The following is a 19,120-nucleotide window of genomic DNA, read 5'->3' on the forward strand; positions in this document are numbered from 1 at the left end:
ACTCTTAATCAGATTCATACGGTTCTTAAAAGATGCTTTCAACAGCTTGATTAATTATAGTTTTCTACTATGGAAACATACAGGTCAAGAATATTGGAATAGAGCTCTTTTCTCCTTTTTGGATTTAACTGTAGGTGAAGTATATATATTAAAATTTACAAGTTCCTTATCAATTAACCTATCTTGTTAATTTTACTTTCTTCTTGGCCTTTATGATTCATCTCACATGTAATAATTATCTGCTTATACTCTGCCTATTCATTATATGTGCAAATGTGTAACATTTTGAAGGACTTTAATGTGCTGGGCCTTTAATTTGGCATCATACATGAGTGTGAGCTTTATCAATAGGAAGCCTGTGTTAAAAATTCATGTTGTACCACTTATTAATTAAATCATTTGGGTCCAGTCATATAAGAGCTGGCTCTCACTTTCTTGTCTGAAAGCCTGCCTCATAGGGTTTTAAAAATTGAAAGAGGTAATGTCTACAGACAGTATTTGGTATAATTTAAGTGCCCGGTAAATGTTGACTCAGGAAATAAAGGGATATGTGGAGACTGTAGATCAGCAACCTGGAAAACATTTCTCAGGCCTAAAAAGTGTATAGCTTTTCAGTCTTTTTTTGGCACCTCTCATACTGTTGTCATAGTGACATAGTTCATGATCGCTTGAAAAATTATAGGAATATGAATTTGTTGTTCTCCTAAAGCTTTAATAATGTTTGACCAAAAAAGAAAGAGTTTCTAGGAAGGTGCATTTCAAAAACACTGATATAAATAAAAATATTTAAGCCTGTCTCCCCCCAGTAAATCTAGATTGAGAAAGGAAGCAGATATTTTAAAATTTTATTTGGCACAGATAATACAGCATTAAATCTCACTAATTTGGACGCACTGACTAGGAATTTGAATGCAAGATTGATATGTATCTTTGTACTAACTGTGAATCAGGTTAGTTTCTGTGAGTCTAGAGGAAGTAGAGCCTCATCCAAAGTTATACAATGCAGAGCCAGTACTAGAATGTGGGTCTCTTGAGTCCCAGTCACTGATATTTCCTTGCACCATAGCCATCTACATAGAAATCATAGACTACTTATAAATAATTCTTATCTAGTCATTGAAACTGTTCAAACAGTAACTCTATTTTATTAGGTAATTTGGTTAGACGTTAATATATGTTGTATATACCTCTAAGCCTAAGTCATTTATTTCATAATCAGGTTTTACTGACTAGTTTTCTTTTTAGCACCTTTATTGGAGTATAATTGCTTTACAATGGTGTGTTAGTTTCTGCTGTATAACAAAGTGAACCAGCTATACGTATACATATATCCCCATAGCCTCTCCCTCTTGCGTCTCCATCCCACCCCTCTAGGTGGACAGAAAGCACGGAGCTGATCTCCCTGTGCTATGCAGCTCCTTCCCACTAGCTATCTATTTTACATTTGGTAGTATATATGTCCATGCCACTCTCTCACTTTGTCCCAGCTTACCCTTCCCCCTCCCCATGTTCTCCAGTCCATTCTCTACTTCCGCTTCTTTATTCCTGTACTGACTAGTTTTTAATGATGGTAAGGAATAGTGAGGCTATCTGCATTTATTTTTTATCACTAATAGTGATTTTGAAGGTTAATAAATGTTTTGGAGCACTTTGAGGACCAGACATTTTTACAAAGGAGGGTTTTTTTCATATAAAAGCAGGTTTGGGGTGTACCTTACTTGCTTCTTATTCTAGGTTGTCAACTTTTAGGTGCCCTATAATAGTGAAAACTTAGATGTTTTAAAATCCTTTTCCATGTGGTTTATAAAGTAACATGTTTGTGACATAACACAGCAATACAGTTTATTTAAAGTTACTCATAGGTTGACATTTTGTTTTCTTTTTCTCTGTATATTTATTTTTATTTATTTATTTATTTTTTTGCGGTACGCGGGCCTCTCACTGTTGTGGCCTCTCCCGTTGCGGAGCACAGGCTCCGGACGCGCAGGCTCAGCGGCCATGGCTCACGGGCCCAGCTGCTCCGCGGCGTGTGGGATCTTCCCGCACCGGGCACGAACCCGCGTCCCCTGCGGCAGGCGGACTCTCAACCACAGCGCCACCAGGGAAGCCCTAGGTTGAGTTTTTTGAACAGTATCAGCTCATTGAGTGTTTGCTGAATGTCAGAAAACTATTAGCATCGCTGTTATTTCTTTATTCAGTGTTTATTATTCATAGTGTAGATACACTATTTCAAGTTCTGGTCCTGTCGCAGTTGTGTTAGTATCTTGGTACAGTAGTAGAAACTAGTTGAATCGAACAAAACTGATGTAGATGTTTTCAGCAGAGTTGGAGCGAACTTGAAATAGGGAAAACTTTAATAAATAGTTGAAATCAGAGTTTGAAAACAAAGCCGTAAATCATATATAGGATGTTAAATTAATAGCATTCAAATCAAATCCTGTTTAGGAGAATGGAATAAATGTTCCCTAAACATAATAAATGTTGTTGAATCCCTGCTATGTGCGACACACTGTGATGGGCATTTAAAATATCTTAATCAGTATTCAAATGATATTTAGTAATGGGAATTTAGGGCTTCATAATAATATCTAACATTTTACAGTTCACATGCATAATTTTTCCCACAAAAGTACCCTTAACAGGGGTACCGTTAAAGTCAAATACCTTCGAGGACCTGGGGATCAAGACCAAAGCAGCCCCCAGAAATGTGATTTTTCTTTGTCACCTCCTTCATCTTAAAAATGAACAACTATTTAAAATTGTACTCGAGAGTATATCCATATTTATTTTACTGTAAGATTGCTCCCCCCACCCTAACTGTCCACAGTCCAGAAGGAGGTGAATTATGTTTAGCCTGTGAATTCAAGAGCCCCTTGGCACACTGCAGAATTCTCCTTGGGTTGTACATAACCTGATCTTGAAACCACAGGTCTCTGGTTATTTGATCCCCACAGTGGCCTGTGTCCATGGGCCAAGAGCAGACTTGTTAGGTTAAGCTTTGTCTGATTCCTTACTATTAATAAACGTTATATAACACTGCAACACATTTTTTCTTTGATACCTAAAGTTTTATGGCATTGCATGTACCTCCTCCTAGAGGGAGATAGCTTTTTAGGTAATCTAAAAAGGCTGTTTCCCTCTGTTATTTGCTTTGCAGGAAATTTTTGTTTAATGATAGCCAAGTTAGGTTACAATTTTGTTAAGTTTCTCAGAGATCTTTTAAAAGCAGAGCTGTGAAACTCATCTGTGTAGTTTTTAGTAAAGTTTTAGTTTCTTGGCATGTTTTTTTTTGAATTAGTGATTTTTCTGCAGATAAATATATTTTTGTGTCACTGAAATATCTTATTTTAGTGAGTGCATAAGATACTTTTTTTGTTATTTGAATATATCATGCATTTTGTGAAGATAAAAACCCTCAAGATGATTTTTAAGAAGCCTCTTGTTTTAGATTAGGTGTCCTGCTATGTTGGGCTTGAGAGATTTAATAATCTTGTAGAGCCAGGATGACTTGGACATGTAGGAAATAGATTTGAATGAGAAATATTTTATGGTAAGTGGAAATCAATATAAGGTGTTATGCTAATATACAGCTTAGGGTGGGTTTAAAATTTAGCTTATAAAGTTAATCTTTAGTATTTTAGGTTTTGGTTTATCTAGAGGCCTTTTTACTTTTGTGGGTGGAGTAAATATAAACGTGCCAAATACAAATGGGTAAAGTAATGTTCTAATTTCAGATTTCTTCTTTTTAAATTTTTAGTTGTTGACCTTCTCTATTGGAGAGACATTAAGAAGACTGGAGTGGTGTTTGGTGCCAGCTTATTCCTGCTGCTTTCATTGACGGTATTCAGCATTGTGAGTGTAACGGCCTACATTGCCTTGGCCCTGCTCTCTGTGACTATCAGCTTTAGGATATATAAGGGTGTGATCCAGGCTATCCAGAAATCTGATGAAGGCCACCCATTCAGGTGAGATGTTTGGAAAACAAGGCACACAGTTGGCAGCACTATAAACAAGAGTAGTATTGAGACTTCACTCTGCTATCTGTAGAGTTACAGGCATGCATTTTTTACTGCTAAAAGATAATTGCAAATGTTTGCTGAAAACCTATACCAAAAGCATCTGCATTTGAGATTTCCTAACAGTCATTTCATAGGCTCATGATGGAAAAGACTGGGTTTATGTATCATTCGCCTAACTCTACTACTTGTTAGTAATATTTATTTATTAGAAGTAGGTATTGGTTACCTAATTTTACTTGTATGGAAGCTGTATCTTTTTAACATGTTTGGGATTGGTGAGAGTTATATTTTCTTTATTGCTTACTTTTTATGCTATCTGATATTAGAAATACCTTTCTTTCCAATAGTATGTTAATGTTTTTCTGTTATGCTTCCTCATCATGTCTATGTCTTTTCTTACCATTCCTTCTCTATCTAGTTTCTTCTTTTCCTTCCCTAAGGCATTACTTTTGTATTATCCTTGGATAGCTCCTTTATTTCAGCATCTCCTTGCCTCTAAACCGTCATCTTCTTACCTTATTTTGACAAGTAGCATTATCTCTGCAATTGCTAATGGGGTGGATGCACCTCAGCTTTGGATCTTCTGACCTCACTTCATACTCATCACGTTCCCCACCGTCACCTCCCTTTAAAAATTGAGATAAGTCTAATTCACATACTATAAAATTCAGTGGTTTTCAGTATATTCACTGAATTGTACAACTGTCACCATCTCATTCCAGACATTTTCATCACACCCAAAAGACACTCTGCATCAGTACCTCTCACAGCAACTCCCCACCCAGCCCCCCACAGCCACGAATTCATCATGTCTTTAAATGAGTCTTTTATCTCAGACTTGTCAATTTCTATCAGTTAACACCACTATTATCCTAATTTCAGGCTCCTGGTTTTCACGAAACTATGAGAATAGATACTACTCCATTTTACAGATGGGGAAACAAACTTTGAATTCAGTAACTTGAAAATGCAACTTCAAAATAGCAGAGTTATATCATGCCACAAATCGTAAAGGAATATGATTTTTAATTAGTTACACTGAAATATGTAAAAACATTGTCAAGCGAACAATTCTAAATTATCTATAAATTTTACATATTGTTTGATTTTTTAAAGAAGACTTTTAGAAGAAACTAGTGATTTCTTTATTTCCTTAGAAACACTGTCCTTAGCTCAAAGGCCTTTTATGATTATTATAAAGTAAATTCAGCCAACATGCCAATTTAATAAGCCTTTTGGACAGTTTTCCAAGTTCTCCAGTCACAGTAAAGTTAATATCATACAGTTCTTATGTAATAACCTGTGGTCATTGGAAAATAGTGACGACTGTGCTGGCATTGCATTAGTATCACATAAATGCCAGTTGAATGAATGTAAAGATCCACAGGGTGCCATTGATGGAGAGTGCTGCCTTTGTGGCCTGCTGGCCAGGCATCCTGTCTTCAGCAAGAACAAAAGCAGTGGTACAAAGAAGCAGAATACCAGCTAAAAGTCGTATCAGCCACTTTTCTAGATTTCTTAAAGCTGCATAAATAAATTTTTGCTGATTTAAGGGTAGGTGTGAATGTTTGACCATTTTTAACTTGATAATAATAACTTGCTATTTGTTGGCTAATAAATAACAAGTGTCCTATGCTAGACATTTGTACTAATGAAGATATATTCCTAGTCCTTGACAGTTTATACTTTAGTAGAAAAAAATATACAAGTATACACATGTTTATATTTCAGAGCTGGATATGGTAATTACTGTAAGAATAATACAAAAGAAAGCATTGTTAGAGTTACATAGTAGGGTTGGGAGAGGCATCGTGTATGGATGGAATTTGAGATGGTGCTGACTGACGGTGTGCTATCTCCAGAGGTGAGAGGAGAGCACTGTGGATTGGGAAAACAGTGTGAGGAATAAAACTTCACATTAAGATGAAAAATGTTTGGTGAATGGCTCAAGTTTGAGCTACAACATTGTAGTGAGAAATAAGGTTGGAAGGATTTAGGAGGGCTGTGGTAGAAAAGTTGGAACCATAGAATCATAGAATGTTTGAGTCTGAATGGATTCAGGAAGTCTGTTTTTTAATTTTGTAGAGTTGGAACCATGACCTAAAGAAGTTCAATGCCTTTTGCAAGGTTACATAGCTAGGTGGTAGCATGCCTCCTAATTCCCACCTGAGTTCAACCTAAATAGCACTATCTAGTATAGCTCAAATAAAACGAATCTGGCATTGGCTGAAGGAGTGAATCAGAAGATAGATTAGAGACTGGTTTGGACACTGATAGACTATTCCAGTTTTTAAATAATGAGCACTTAAACTATAGTGATGGCATAGCGAATGTAAACGAGGAGGCACAGGGCTTCCCTGGTGGCGCAGTGGTTGAGAGTCTGCCTGCCGATGCAGAGGACGCAGGTTTGTGCCCCAGTCCAGGAAGATCCCACATGCCGTGGAGCAGCTGGGCCCGTGAGCCATGGCTGCTGAGCCTGTGCATTTGGGGCATATTTCAGGGGTAAAACTATGAGACAAGGAGTTATCAAAGAGGACTGTAATTTCCAGTGTAACTAGGGTCCACGGATATGGGGAGTTTCTGAGGAGGGACTGGGTAAAGAGTTGCTTCCAACAGATAAGAGAGAATCCTTAGCACTTCTGATTGCTCTAAGATAAATGGCTTCTTTGAAACAGTAACTAATGAAACAATTCTTTGCATTCCTGCCTACTTGACTTTTTCCCCCCATTACAGTTGTCTTCTTAAATTTTAACAATTCCAGCTGTATTCAGTATAGATTGGGGCATCTAAATGGACAGGAACTATTGTGTTTCACTGAGATTGACTTTTGGCAGCCATTTCACAATTGGGGGCTTGGCTTATTGGATAGTTTCCCCTAAAGATTAGGCTGAGAGAGTATAGTATTTGGAAATGAGTAGAAGTTTTGTTAGGAACAAAACTTTTTGATGGGATAACATTATGTCCTCCTGAAAAAACCAAATCCATAATAATCCATAATAATAACTACCATTTATTGAGTGCTTCTTCGTGCCTGATTGTGTTAAGCACATTACTCACTGAAATCTCAAGATAATCTCCATTGTATAAGTGAGGAAACTGAGGTTACAGGGATGACTAAATAACTTTCAAACGTTACACAGCCAGGTAAGTGGTAGAGCTTAAGATTCAAGCTCAGATAGGTCTGGTTTCAAAGCGTCTGCTTTTTTTTCTGTACCCGCGTTATCAATGAAATACCCCATGCTTGGTTTTTACATTGTGCTTAATTTGGAAAGAGTAGGCTTCCATAGTAAAATATTTTACTAATGTCCTCTTTTACAGATATATTATTGCTGATTGACAGACATCCAGGGAAAATCATCCAGTCAGTGACAGTTATGCTGTGTTTTGTTTTCTAGGGCGTATTTGGAATCTGAAGTTGCTATATCTGAGGAGTTGGTTCAGAAGTACAGTAATTCTGCTCTTGGCCATGTGAACTGCACGATAAAAGAACTCAGACGCCTCTTCTTAGTTGATGATTTAGTTGATTCTCTGAAGGTAAATTTACTTGCTTTCCATTTTTTGGCATACCCAGATTTTAATATCAGAGTTAAGAGAGTAAAATTCTATTTTCTATATTAAAGTAAATGATAAAGATGTAATGAAATCATTACTGTAAACTTGGGTTCCAAAATTCAGAATCTGATCAAATATTTAAGATGGAGGAAAGACAATTCCTTTTTAAAGAAAAATGTTATAAATTCATACTTTTAGAAATCATAAGGATTAAAAGTGAGAAGATAAAAGAGAGTTTTGGCTGTAAGAATAAAGATTATCTAATAGAGTTATTACCAGATATGATTTCATCTGCTTGACTTTGTTTTAGAGTCTAGCACTTAATTTCTTAGCTTGTGTGTGATTCATTCATACATATAAGCTATTTCATATTCTGTATACTTTCTTGGGATCTTTATTCTGGAAAAACTTTAATATTCTGAACACTTCGACTAATCACCAGTTGGTAAACTTTGGAATTTTCTTTAGTTTTTGGATCTTGCTACATAGCAGCTGTTAGAGTCTCACCTTGCAAGTAAGCTCCCCAAAGTTCAGACTGATTTAAAGCGAGCACTAAACTCGTCACGTAATGTGAACCCCAAGCACTGGGACTTTAGTGCTTTTCCTTTATGTGGAACCTGCCGTTTGTGTTGTGTGTATTATTGCCTGTGACTTAAGACGGACTTGTTTCCAATCTCAGCCTGGGTAGAAATGTACTGTGGTAGTAATTACCATAATTTCTCTTTCCCAATAGATATGTACAAGTTTGCAATTTACTGTGCAAACCAAGGATGTCATAGCAATTGGATGATTGGGTCTTTAGATTCGGTGAAACAATTTTTGAACTGGTCAGAATAGGTTTAAATGCTCAAAATGCTTTTGACAAATATCTTAGCCTTAATAGGCCAGTAAACAGACATTATTTTCAGCTGTGTGCTTCTCTCAGTTTATTAAGGCTTGGAACGTCCGTTACTAATAATATTAATGGTAAATAATTTAGTTAACTTTTATTATTATCTCTTGTGTAGATTGCTTGCATTTAGTGACTCATTCTGTAGTAGTGCTTTGAAATAATCTGATGTCAGTCTGTAAATTAAAATATCATAGTTATGTCATTTGGGATGTTTGATTAGTTTCAAAAGGGAACAAATAATATTTGGGAGTAAATCAAATAGAACCTTGTACACATGGGTCCTAGAAGAAACCAGCTCCTATTTATTGAAGTGGTATTCACAATATATAGCTTGAGTGCTCAGGTAGAACATGTTTGAAAAATTATTGAGGGGAAGGTACTAGTGCAGTTTAAGATGAAGGGTTGTGTGGGTAGGAGTTGATTGAGAAGAAACACTGTAAATAGTGATAACAGAGCTTCAAACAGCAAAGGGCCATCTCTGAATTTGGCAGTCAAAAATTGTTGGGGGGGCTGACTTCAAACAAAGGCATCATGAAACTTGATTGAGGAGTCACTGTTTTTATAGACTTAATAAAAACTGCAACAAAAATAAACTAAAAGTCATGTTTGCAGCGTATAGCAGTGAAGGTAGCTATGTATGTCTAATTTAACATTTTTCTTGAGAGAAGAGGCATTCTTGAAGATACCTGTTTAAAAATAAAACAAATTGATCTGGGAATGATTCATTCATTGTATTCCAGTTTTTACAAATTACAATTTAAAGTTTCCCCCTGTCTTTAATCAGTTGAAAACTTATTTGTTCTTTCAGAGTTTATTGTCATCTATACACAGTCCTCTGTGTAGACAGTTATGTAGGTGTGGAAATATTTGCAAAGGCTAAGGAAGTGAGAAAATGTTAGAGGAAGACTGATTAAATACTTTAGAAAGCCTTTAAAATCTGATTTGCACAGGTATTTGAAAATAGAATATGAGGAAATTTTATTAATAAATTACATTTATGAGATAATTTCTTTTTGCTGTTAAATCTCATTTTAAAAATTTCTTCTGAAAATTACCTTGGGTTTTTGTGTGTTTTTTTTAAACAATTGTGTTATTATGAGGAAGCTAGCATAAGTGAGAGAAACAACTTGGTATATTCTTGCCTTGAGTGATTTTGCTAATTTGAAAGTAATGGGAAATGGCACATAACGAGATAGGTTACTTTCTGGAATGCTTTATTTTTATGAGTTTTTCTTATATTTTTAAAACATTCTTTGTTTCTTAATATTGGGTAAAAAAGAGCTGCATTAGAAGTGTAGTTTACTACTTTTTCTCCTTAAGGATTAGAAAAGAGAAAAATAAAACTTATTTTTTTATTAAGTTTAAACTGAGTTTTAAAAAACTTAGTTTTTTATTAAGTTTAAAACTTATTTTTTTAATAAGTTTGTTTTTTTTTTGGTGGTACGCGGGCCTCTCACTGTTGTGGCCTCTGCCGTCGTGGAACGCAGGCTCAGTGGCATCGGCAGGTGGACTCTCAACCACTGTGCCACCAGGGAAGCCCTATTAAGTTTTTTTTGAATGGTTTTCCCGAGTAGTGTTTTTGGCAAGCCCAGAGCTCAAGGAAAGCTGCTTGGTGACTTCTCCAGATGGCAATTCATTCAGGGCTCCAAATAAATAACAGTTGTTTCAACATATTAACACTTAGAATGAACTTTGCATTTAGGTCTCAAAATCTGTTGAGGCAAAGAATAAGGTAGGATGTTAGTCTTATTCTCCCAATGCAAAACCCTCATAATATACACGAAGGGTCTTCCTAGATAAACTTTGTGGTTCTTTTTGATTCTTCATGGGGGGACTTTTAAACCTTATGTCATTGTGTGTGAGTATTATAGATTTCATTTGTTTCTTTTCACTGAATTAAGGGTACTATAGAAACACAGGATACTTGCTTAATATGTCTTAATTGGAAAAAGCTGAGGAAAAAACAACACTTGTCTCTTTTCAAAATGACTTAATAGTATTCTTTTTCTAGAGAGAGTTCCTTGAGCATTTGCCACTCTTATCCCCCATAGTTTTTGTTCGTATAGAGAGCATTTTTAAAAAGAAAATTATTTTCCCTCTAACTCTGCTACTTTTTGCCTTTTGGCTACAGCAGTTGGCAGGAGAATCATATTCTTCCTCCCTAAAGCAAGCAAAAATGGTTTTTGCAGTTCTTTTTTTTTTTCTTTCACTTTTTCAATGTAAAGGAAAAACCAATTTGCTCTGTTAAACTGATTTTATTTCCTTATATTCAGATTTTAAATTTGGAAAGTTTGCTAATAAATAGCCCCAGGCTCTCCAGTTTCCAGGTAAATTTGTGATCTTGTTAAATAACAGAGTTTTAAAAAAATTTATAGGATCCAGCTTTTGATTGGGATTACTTTTATCATATGGTTCATAGCTAGGAAAATGGAAACCACCCTGATTTCAAGAAAATGCAGTGGGAATTAAGTCTCATTTATAAATCTTTTCTCATTTAGAAAATTGACATTGTATCAAGCTCTGTGGCTTTTTAAAAATAATAGCTTTTTAAAATTTGAAAGAGGTTTCTCTATAACTCACTGTCTTTATAAGTATTTCATGCCCTCAAATTTATATAATCTACATTGCGAGATTCTGGGTCATAATCACCGCTACTTCTATTTGAAACCTTCTTCCTCAGAAGTTAAAAAATATAGAGCCACTGTTCTTACCATGTGAAATTTTTCTTCTCTTTACTTATTATCATTTTTTTGGTGCTGTGAGAGAGAGGCTATTCTATACATTATTCTAAAGAAATAACCAAACCCCAAGGTTCATCAGGCCTGTTGGAAAAGATTTGATGTGAGGTGGTGGTTCATCATTTGTGCCTGGTCTAGATCTCTTTTTGGTGGTTGACTTGGACAAATAAAAATAAGACATGTTCTGCAGATTTCTCCTTTTAAATTCTTGTGTACAGTTGACCCTTAAACAATTTGGGGATTAGGAACACTGACCCTCCTCACAGGTGAAAATCCATGTACAGTTTATAGTTGGCCCTCCATATCCCCGGTTCCTCCTCATCCAAGGCTCCTCTGAATCTGCGGTTCCTCTGGTATCCCTGGTTCCATATTCATGGATCCAGCCAACTGTGGATTGTGTAGTACTGTAGTATTTACTGTTGAGAAAAATATGCTGACAAGTGGACCTGTGGAGTTCAGACTCTTGTGTTCAAAGGTCAACTGTAATTGTTCCATTTGTTTTGCTTCTTTGCAGTTACCTGCAAGCTTCTAAATCCTAGAAAAGATTTCAACTGTCTATAGATTGAGCAACAATCCATTTCCCAAAAGATTAATTCTAGTCAAATATTATGGGCAAAATCACTGAAAAAATATTTCTAATTCCATTCAGTAGCATTTATTTCAAACATTAGTGTAAAATTTTACCACAGGCAAATGTTTTGATCAATCCTCAGGATTTGTTTTAAAGTGGGTTTGTTATGTTGCATGCCAGACATAAGCTAAGGGGAGGAGAATGAATGGAAAGGGAAGTAAAGGAGGAGTGTTCTCTAGGAAAATTAAGCTGTGAAAGCTGTATATGTGTCCTTTTCTTGACAAGCCTAGTGTATATCACTTTATTATTCTCTGAGAAGTCCAGAAGAGCCTGGATAACTTTCTTTAACCTAGTGATACTCGTCAACTGTGTTTAAATAACCCATTACCACCAGAAAACTAGTATAAGATAGTTGAACAAATTTAAAGCACCTAGTTAAGGTTTAATTCCATTTCTGTGATTGACCTTCTGTTAAGCTGTCTTTGAAAGGGGCTCTTGTTTTAAAACAATGGTTCTCAGCCTTGGCTGCGCACTGGAACCACTGGGGAGCTATAAGATAATACTTGGGAAGGGGAAGGGCTGGGGGTCCCATCCCCTGAAATTGTGATTTAATTTTTCTAAGGACACTGGTTGGAGAACACTGTTTTTAAAAGTTATGTCTTTAAGCTGTAAACCCTAGGCTATAGTTTTCCCCCTACGCTTACTTCTGCATCCCTTTTATTATAAAAGAAAAGCATGTGACAGTCTCCACTGGGCTCAGCTTTGGGACTTCTTGAGTAAGGCTCAGCTTTATTAGGGGGGTTCTGCCTTTTGAAACCTCAAATCCCAAGAAAAAGTCTAATACTTTTATGTACTAGATACTAAGACTAGGTGTTTTCGGCAGAGGTTCTTATTTTTCCGTCATATGTCTTTGGGTGATAAAGACTGGATTCTTTATGACAGTAGTTCTGTGACTAGCAGTGAAAATATATGTTAAAATTACAAGAAAATTTTTAGCTATGGTTGTCTGATCATCCGGTAACCATAATGTTCCAGAATTCAGTCTGAAATCTGAAAGTGAGCAAAAAAGGCCTGAATTCCAGAAATAGCTGACCCAAAAGAACATTAAAATCTAGCCCTCGGGCTCCTAGGCATTAATCAACATACACATTTTGACAGTTTCCTTTCTGGTTTCTTTGGCCCACAGAAAAATTAGACAGGAAATGGGCTGGGGAAAATGTGATACTAATGAATGAGGCTGAAGATGTCAAAAGTCAAATGATTTTCAGTGTTTAAAACTTCAGAAAAAGTTTGAAAATGTCAGAATTGCTAAAGTAATTTCTGAAATTCTGTTAAACGCCCTCCTCCCATTTTCCTTAAAAATGCCTCCCCACCCCACAGAGACATCATCTAATAAAAATATCTGCAGAGCTTTTCAATGAGATATGTATGTGATATGCACTTAAATTGAATTCCCTTTTCCCCTGGACAAAAGACAAACAAGACATGGCCCTTGCCCTCTTCCGCTAAGTACTTACTAGACCTCCATTGTACTTTGCCCCTCTTTCCTCCAGTCTCATTAGTGCCTAAAGAGAGACGAGCCTTTGACTTCCTCAGTTAATATGCATTGGCTGCAGTGTTGCCAAGAATTTGCCATAGAAGAGTACAGAATTTGTAGGTTTAAAGTGTTTATTGACCTTTTCCCTGCCTCTTTGTAATAGCATGTACATTCATGACCATTAATAAATGATTACTCTGTAAATGGTTTTACTATATAGCAGAGCAGAGATTCTGGAGTCAGATAAACCTGAGATCACTGTCACCTCTAGTCTGGCAACTTGCTTAATCTTTCTGTGTCTTGGTTTTCTCTTCTATGGGGATAATAACAGTATTTAACTTTTGGGGTTATGATGAGATTAACTGACCTAATGTATGTTCAAAAATTTGTTAGCTGCTGTTGTTATTGACAGTTTTAGTAATTGTGCGATTGCTAGATGCTGGTTCTTAACGCCTTTCTTTTCTGATGGTGTGTTCTCTGGAAACCCTTACCCAATATTTTCGTTTTGGGCCCCTGAAGTGTTAAATTTTCTCCAAACTTAGCTGCAACATTTAAAAATTCTGTGATAGCACATAAAAATGTGAATTTCTGGTCTCTCTCTTTAAATGGGAAAATTTGGCAACATTAGCCTGGAATACTTGCTCGGCAACAGTCTGTGGAGCTGGATTTTGTGTGTGCTCCTTGAGAGGGAGGATGCACATATCTGCCTCAGTCCGTACCAAGGCTCCCTCATGTGTTTATGTCACCTGCCTGGCCCCATAGACCTTTGAAGCCGCCCTCTGTTCCTCTCTTTGTGTCTGGATAGTCTGGCTTTTAGAAAGAGTGTCCTCCAAGAGGCAAGTCTAGTGATATTTGAGCCCCTTAGATCACCTAGGTGTGAGGTCTTGGGTTTCTTTGTGGCTTTGGAGTGCAGCCTTGTCGGTGACTTAATGACCAAATTAGGACTTATTTCTAGCTTGTGTGTTAGTTTCTGAATTTTGTTATGGTAAGGGTGTCTTTATTGCTAAAGCAATTTCTTCTAAAATGTAGAAGGTCGACTCTTCCGTGTCGACTTGTGGATGGTGATGGATGAAAATAGCTCTGTTACTCTATGGTAAACTTGCTCAAGTGCAGCAGTTATATTTAGCTTTTGCAATAGGAGTCTAAAACTATGTGAGAGGGAAAAGGCTTGCTAACTGGAGTCATGCTTCAAACCGTTCTATCAGTGGTTTCATAGTGGTTGCAAAGACCCAGGGCAGCATTTAATTTTTGATTTTCAATTGATGAGTGCTAAGAAGGCTTGATATTTGCTCACTTGAACATTAAATTCAGTGTAGGGGTAAGCAGAGTGTTGCTCTTTGTAGAACTGACAGTTGCTGCAGGAATCCAAAGTGTCTTCCTAACCTGCAGTAAATATAATTACTAGAGTCTGAATACTTTAATTACCGCTCAGTACCCAGCTCATAGTAGGCATTCAATCAGATTTTGTTGAGTGAATGAACACATGGACAAAGATATGCTTTAGATAAGGGTTAGCAAACTACTGTCTGACCGGCCCATGGCCTGTTTTTGTACAGCCTGGGAGCTAGGAATAGTTTTTATGTTTTTAAAGGATAATATTTAAAGAATATGTGACAGAGATCCCTTGTGGCCCACAAAACCGAAAATGTTTATTATCTTACTGTCTTTCTTTACAGAAAAAGTTTGCTGATCCCTGCTTTAGATGATGGACGTGTGCTAACTCCTCTCTCCTCTCCTTCTTTTCATATATACTGTTATTGGTACCTAAATAGTTGTACATGGTGGCATCGTGGTGGTGTGTGTGACCTACTTAATTAAATATGGCAGAGAGATTGCCAGACACATGAAGGTTCTTAATAGGAAGCAAAGGAACTGCTCCTGCTGAATGTTTAATAAAATCTGGACTGACTTTGTGTTTATAAGTCTTCAAGAACTTCTCTGAACATGGCATTGAGTTTTTACTATATGATGTCGCCAAGAACTGGAAGAAAACTTTGAAATCCTCTTTTTCAACCATTCATGAGTAAACTAAAGTATGTAGAGGAAATAAAGGACTTCTCAAAATGAAATCACTTTTTGGAAACAAGGCCTTTCCCAAACTGCTGTATTTAATGATTAAAAAAAAAAAAATCCCAGATTTTGAGACCAGATTACTAAAATAGGAGAGTTTGGTCAGTTCACTGCAGTCCCCAGTCCCCTGGAGGAGACAGTGAAATATGATATATGAGTGAAGTATTACCTCAACTTGGGCAAGTTACTACACTCTATTTTTTTAGTGTCTGCATCTCCTGTGGTAATGATAGCAGTGCCTACCTTATAAAGTTATTAGGAGGAATAAATGAGTTTGTAAAGCATTTAAAACAGTGCCTGGCACTAATATGGTAAGAACTGGATTAGTGTTTGCTAAATAAATAAAGAAGGCAGTGGCTAAAAGAATAATAACGGTCAATTTTATTAATAGGTATAAAAGTTAGAGGAGTCCTCATTCCAAGGGGTCCTCATAATGTCTGAATTATTCAGCTCATACAGATCTTGAATCACTTAACTTGTTAGTACTTTAAAATCAGTTTTAATAGCTAATTCTCATGATAGCTTTCCAGTCTTCCCATTTAGAAGCTAAGTGCTATAGGTGGTGTACCTTTGGTATGTTTTCTGATCTCAGAGAAAACAGAATCAACTATTTGGTAGTGTAGTCCAGAGAAAAATGAATTGAGTCTATTAATTGTTTTAATTAGATTCAGAAATTCCTGAATGGAGACTGGCAACTTAGAAGTGAAATACCCATATTATTTTACCGAGTCTCCAAGGAGTATGCCTCTATTAGTTTGGCATTTAGATGGGTTGCTTTTATTTGAAGGCTTAATTAAGAAACTTTATTTGGGGACTTCCCCGGCGGTCCAGTGGTTAAGACTTTGCCTACCAATGCAAGGGGTGCGGGTGGTTCAATACCTGGGCGGTGGAGCTAAGATCCCACATGCCTCCTGGCCAAAAAAAAATATAAAACAGAAGCAATATTGTAACAAATTCAATAAAGACTTTAAAGATGGTCCACATCAAAAAAAAAATCATTAAAAAAAAACTTTACTTGAATTTTGTTTTTAAGTGGCTAATGTTATTTTCTTATAGTTTGCAGTGTTGATGTGGGTATTTACCTATGTTGGTGCCTTGTTCAATGGTCTCACGCTACTGATCTTGGGTAAGTCTACAAAACCATTGGAATGAGAAATTACAAAAAAGATGGGGGACTATCCCTGGCGGTCCAGTGGTTAAGACTGTGCTTCCACTGCAGGGGGTGCGGGTTCGATCCCTGGTCAGGGAACTAAGATCTCACATGCCACACAGCACAGCCAAAAAAAAAAAAAAGATGGTGTGCAAGGAGCTTAAAGACATTTTAGTGGAGAATATCCTTATATTATAGGAAAAATAGAGGATATAGGTTAGAGATTGTGATCTCTTTAAATAAATTGCTAATACTGATACTGTTTATGGAAAAGCCACTTTACTTCCTGAAGACTACTCCAACTAACAGTGATAAACCAGGTCAAGGGTGGCCTTATTTGATGGTGCAGTCATAGATCTAACTAACCAAGACCAGGGATGCCTGTATTTTATAAAGTCTGCGTGATGTGATTTGAAGCCAGGAATGGTTCCTGCAGCCTCCCTTGGTTACTTCATTGCCCTGTGGTGGCTCCCCACCAGCAGGTGCATCCAGGAGCCTTGTGTCTTCCTCATTAGGAACACTTCTGACTATCTCAAGAGTGCTGCCGGTTTGATGGCTTTGTAGTGTTTGTTCCCTAAATCATACCAGTCTGTTTTAAAGGTTGTGTATTTCCTTTTTCAGCTCTGATTTCACTCTTCAGTGTTCCTGTTATTTATGAACGGCATCAGGTAATTTAACTGCAGATTTCAGAATACAGAGCACACGCTCTTATATGGAACTTAGAAATGGATCAGTGCCAGTTTCCAAAGCCTTATAAAAATGAGAAATGTGGTTTCTTAAGCCTTTAATATGTTTAATAAGATTTTTTAGCAATGGTAATTTTCTAGTAACTTCTTTCTACCTCTCTTTCAGGCGCAAATAGATCATTATCTAGGACTTGCAAATAAGAATGTTAAAGATGCTATGGCTAAGTAAGTATTTAAAATCTTTTTTTAACACTAAGGATAGGTGTACTGACTTTGACAACAGCACAGTATTCTCATATTTAAGACATAATGAGTAGTCAATTTCAATCAGACCTAAAGTGTGACAGAGTTGCCAAAAGATTTTTTTTTCTAACATTTGGATCATTAATTTCTTATTACATATATATATATATATATATATATATATATATATATACATATATAATACTTATATGTATTTAAGGCTTTATTTAAGTCTAATTTGTAAGGCCAGGGTGGCAAAATTATAGCTCATAGTTTGACAGCCTTAGGATTTTATTTCTTGTATAAGCTGAGCAATGTACAAGTAATTCTTGAATTAATTAGTTAAGAAGCAGAAAACAAAATATTAAAATTCCAAAATATTTACACTAACCTTTTCCCCCTCCTTTTCATTTGTAGAATCCAAGCAAAAATCCCTGGATTGAAGCGCAAAGCGGAATGAAAAAACCTGAAATAATTAACAGTAGGAGTTTAAAGGGGATATTCATTTGATTCCATGGGCGGGGGGAGGGGTCAGGGAAGAATGAAGCCTTGACATTGCAGTGCAGTTTCACAGATCTTTATTTTAGCAACACAGTATCTGAGGAAAAGTGACCTGTCTTGACTGCCCTGTGTTCATCATCTTAAGTGTTGTAAGCTGCTATGTATGGATTTAAACAGTAATCATATTTGTTTTTCCTGTATGAGGCACTGGTGAATATAAAAGATCTGAGGAAGCTGTATATTATTATACTTTGTTGCAGGTAGTCTTGCTGTATTTGGGGAATTGCAGAGAAAGTGGAGCTGAAAAAATAACCCTTTTCACAGTTTGTGCACTGTGTATGGTCTGTGTAGATTGATGCAGATTTGCTGAAATGAAATGTTTAGACGAGATCATACCACCAAAGCAGGAGTGAAAAGGCTCGCCTCGCTGGTATGTTCTAGGTGTATTGTGAATTTTACTGTTATATTAATTGCCAATATAAGTAAATATAGATTATATATCTATCTATCTATATATAGTGTTTCACAAAGCTTAGCCCTTCTACCTTTCCAGCTGCCCCACAGTGCTTGATATTTCAGTCGTTGGTTTCATGTGTGTAGTTCCAAAGCACATAAGCTAGAAAAAGAACATATATTTCTAGGAGCACTACCATCTGTTTTCAACATGAAACGATGCCATGCCAATAGAACTCCTCAACATAAACTTCATCACACAGTCTTACTGTAGTTAATTTTGTCACAAACCCTGGACTGAAATCTAATGCTTCCAAAAGTGTTGTTTGCAAATATCAAACATTGTTATGCAAGAAATTATAAAATGATGATTTATACAATTGTGGTTTAAGCTGTACTGAACTAAATCTGTGGAATGCATTGTGAACTGTAAAAGCGAAGTATCAATAAAGCTTATAGACTTAAAATATGTTTGGTATTTTGGTTTCCTGAACGTGCTGCAGATCAAAATGGTAGACTTCACTTCCACGCGTGTGCGGTGGCTTGTACTTTCAGAAAGATTTTAAGCTCAGAGTACAGCTACATTTATTTTGAAAACCTAAAGAACAATTTATATAATCAAATTTATTTGACACATACCAAAATGTTTTTTTTAAATATTTTTATACTTTGATAATTGAAAATACATGCACCAATATTTTAACCTAG

At 36.3% G+C, this 19,120-nt stretch overlaps 1 protein-coding gene across 3 annotated transcripts in view; it reads left to right on the forward strand.

Moving 5' to 3' along the window:
• RTN4 (reticulon 4) overlaps positions 1-18,887 on the forward strand; it is a 66,665-nt gene extending 47,778 nt beyond the window's left edge. Inside the window, exons 2-7 of one of the 3 annotated variants that reach the window (XM_079941577.1) lie at positions 3,758-3,965; positions 7,415-7,553; positions 16,436-16,505; positions 17,151-17,197; positions 17,382-17,440; positions 17,876-18,887. In XM_079941577.1, coding sequence (XP_079797703.1) covers positions 3,758-3,965; positions 7,415-7,553; positions 16,436-16,505; positions 17,151-17,197; positions 17,382-17,440; positions 17,876-17,918 — 566 coding nt within the window. In that variant the 3' untranslated portion in view covers positions 17,919-18,887. The remainder of the gene's footprint in view (positions 1-3,757; positions 3,966-7,414; positions 7,554-16,435; positions 16,506-17,150; positions 17,198-17,381; positions 17,441-17,875) is intronic. The other 2 variants (XM_079941579.1, XM_079941578.1) reach the window with 2 other exon arrangements.
• Positions 18,888-19,120: the final 233 nt, after the last annotated feature.

The sequence above is a fragment of the Stenella coeruleoalba genome, assembly GCF_951394435.1.
Source record: "Stenella coeruleoalba genome assembly, chromosome: 13".
Classification (NCBI taxonomy): domain Eukaryota; kingdom Metazoa; phylum Chordata; class Mammalia; order Artiodactyla; family Delphinidae; genus Stenella; species Stenella coeruleoalba.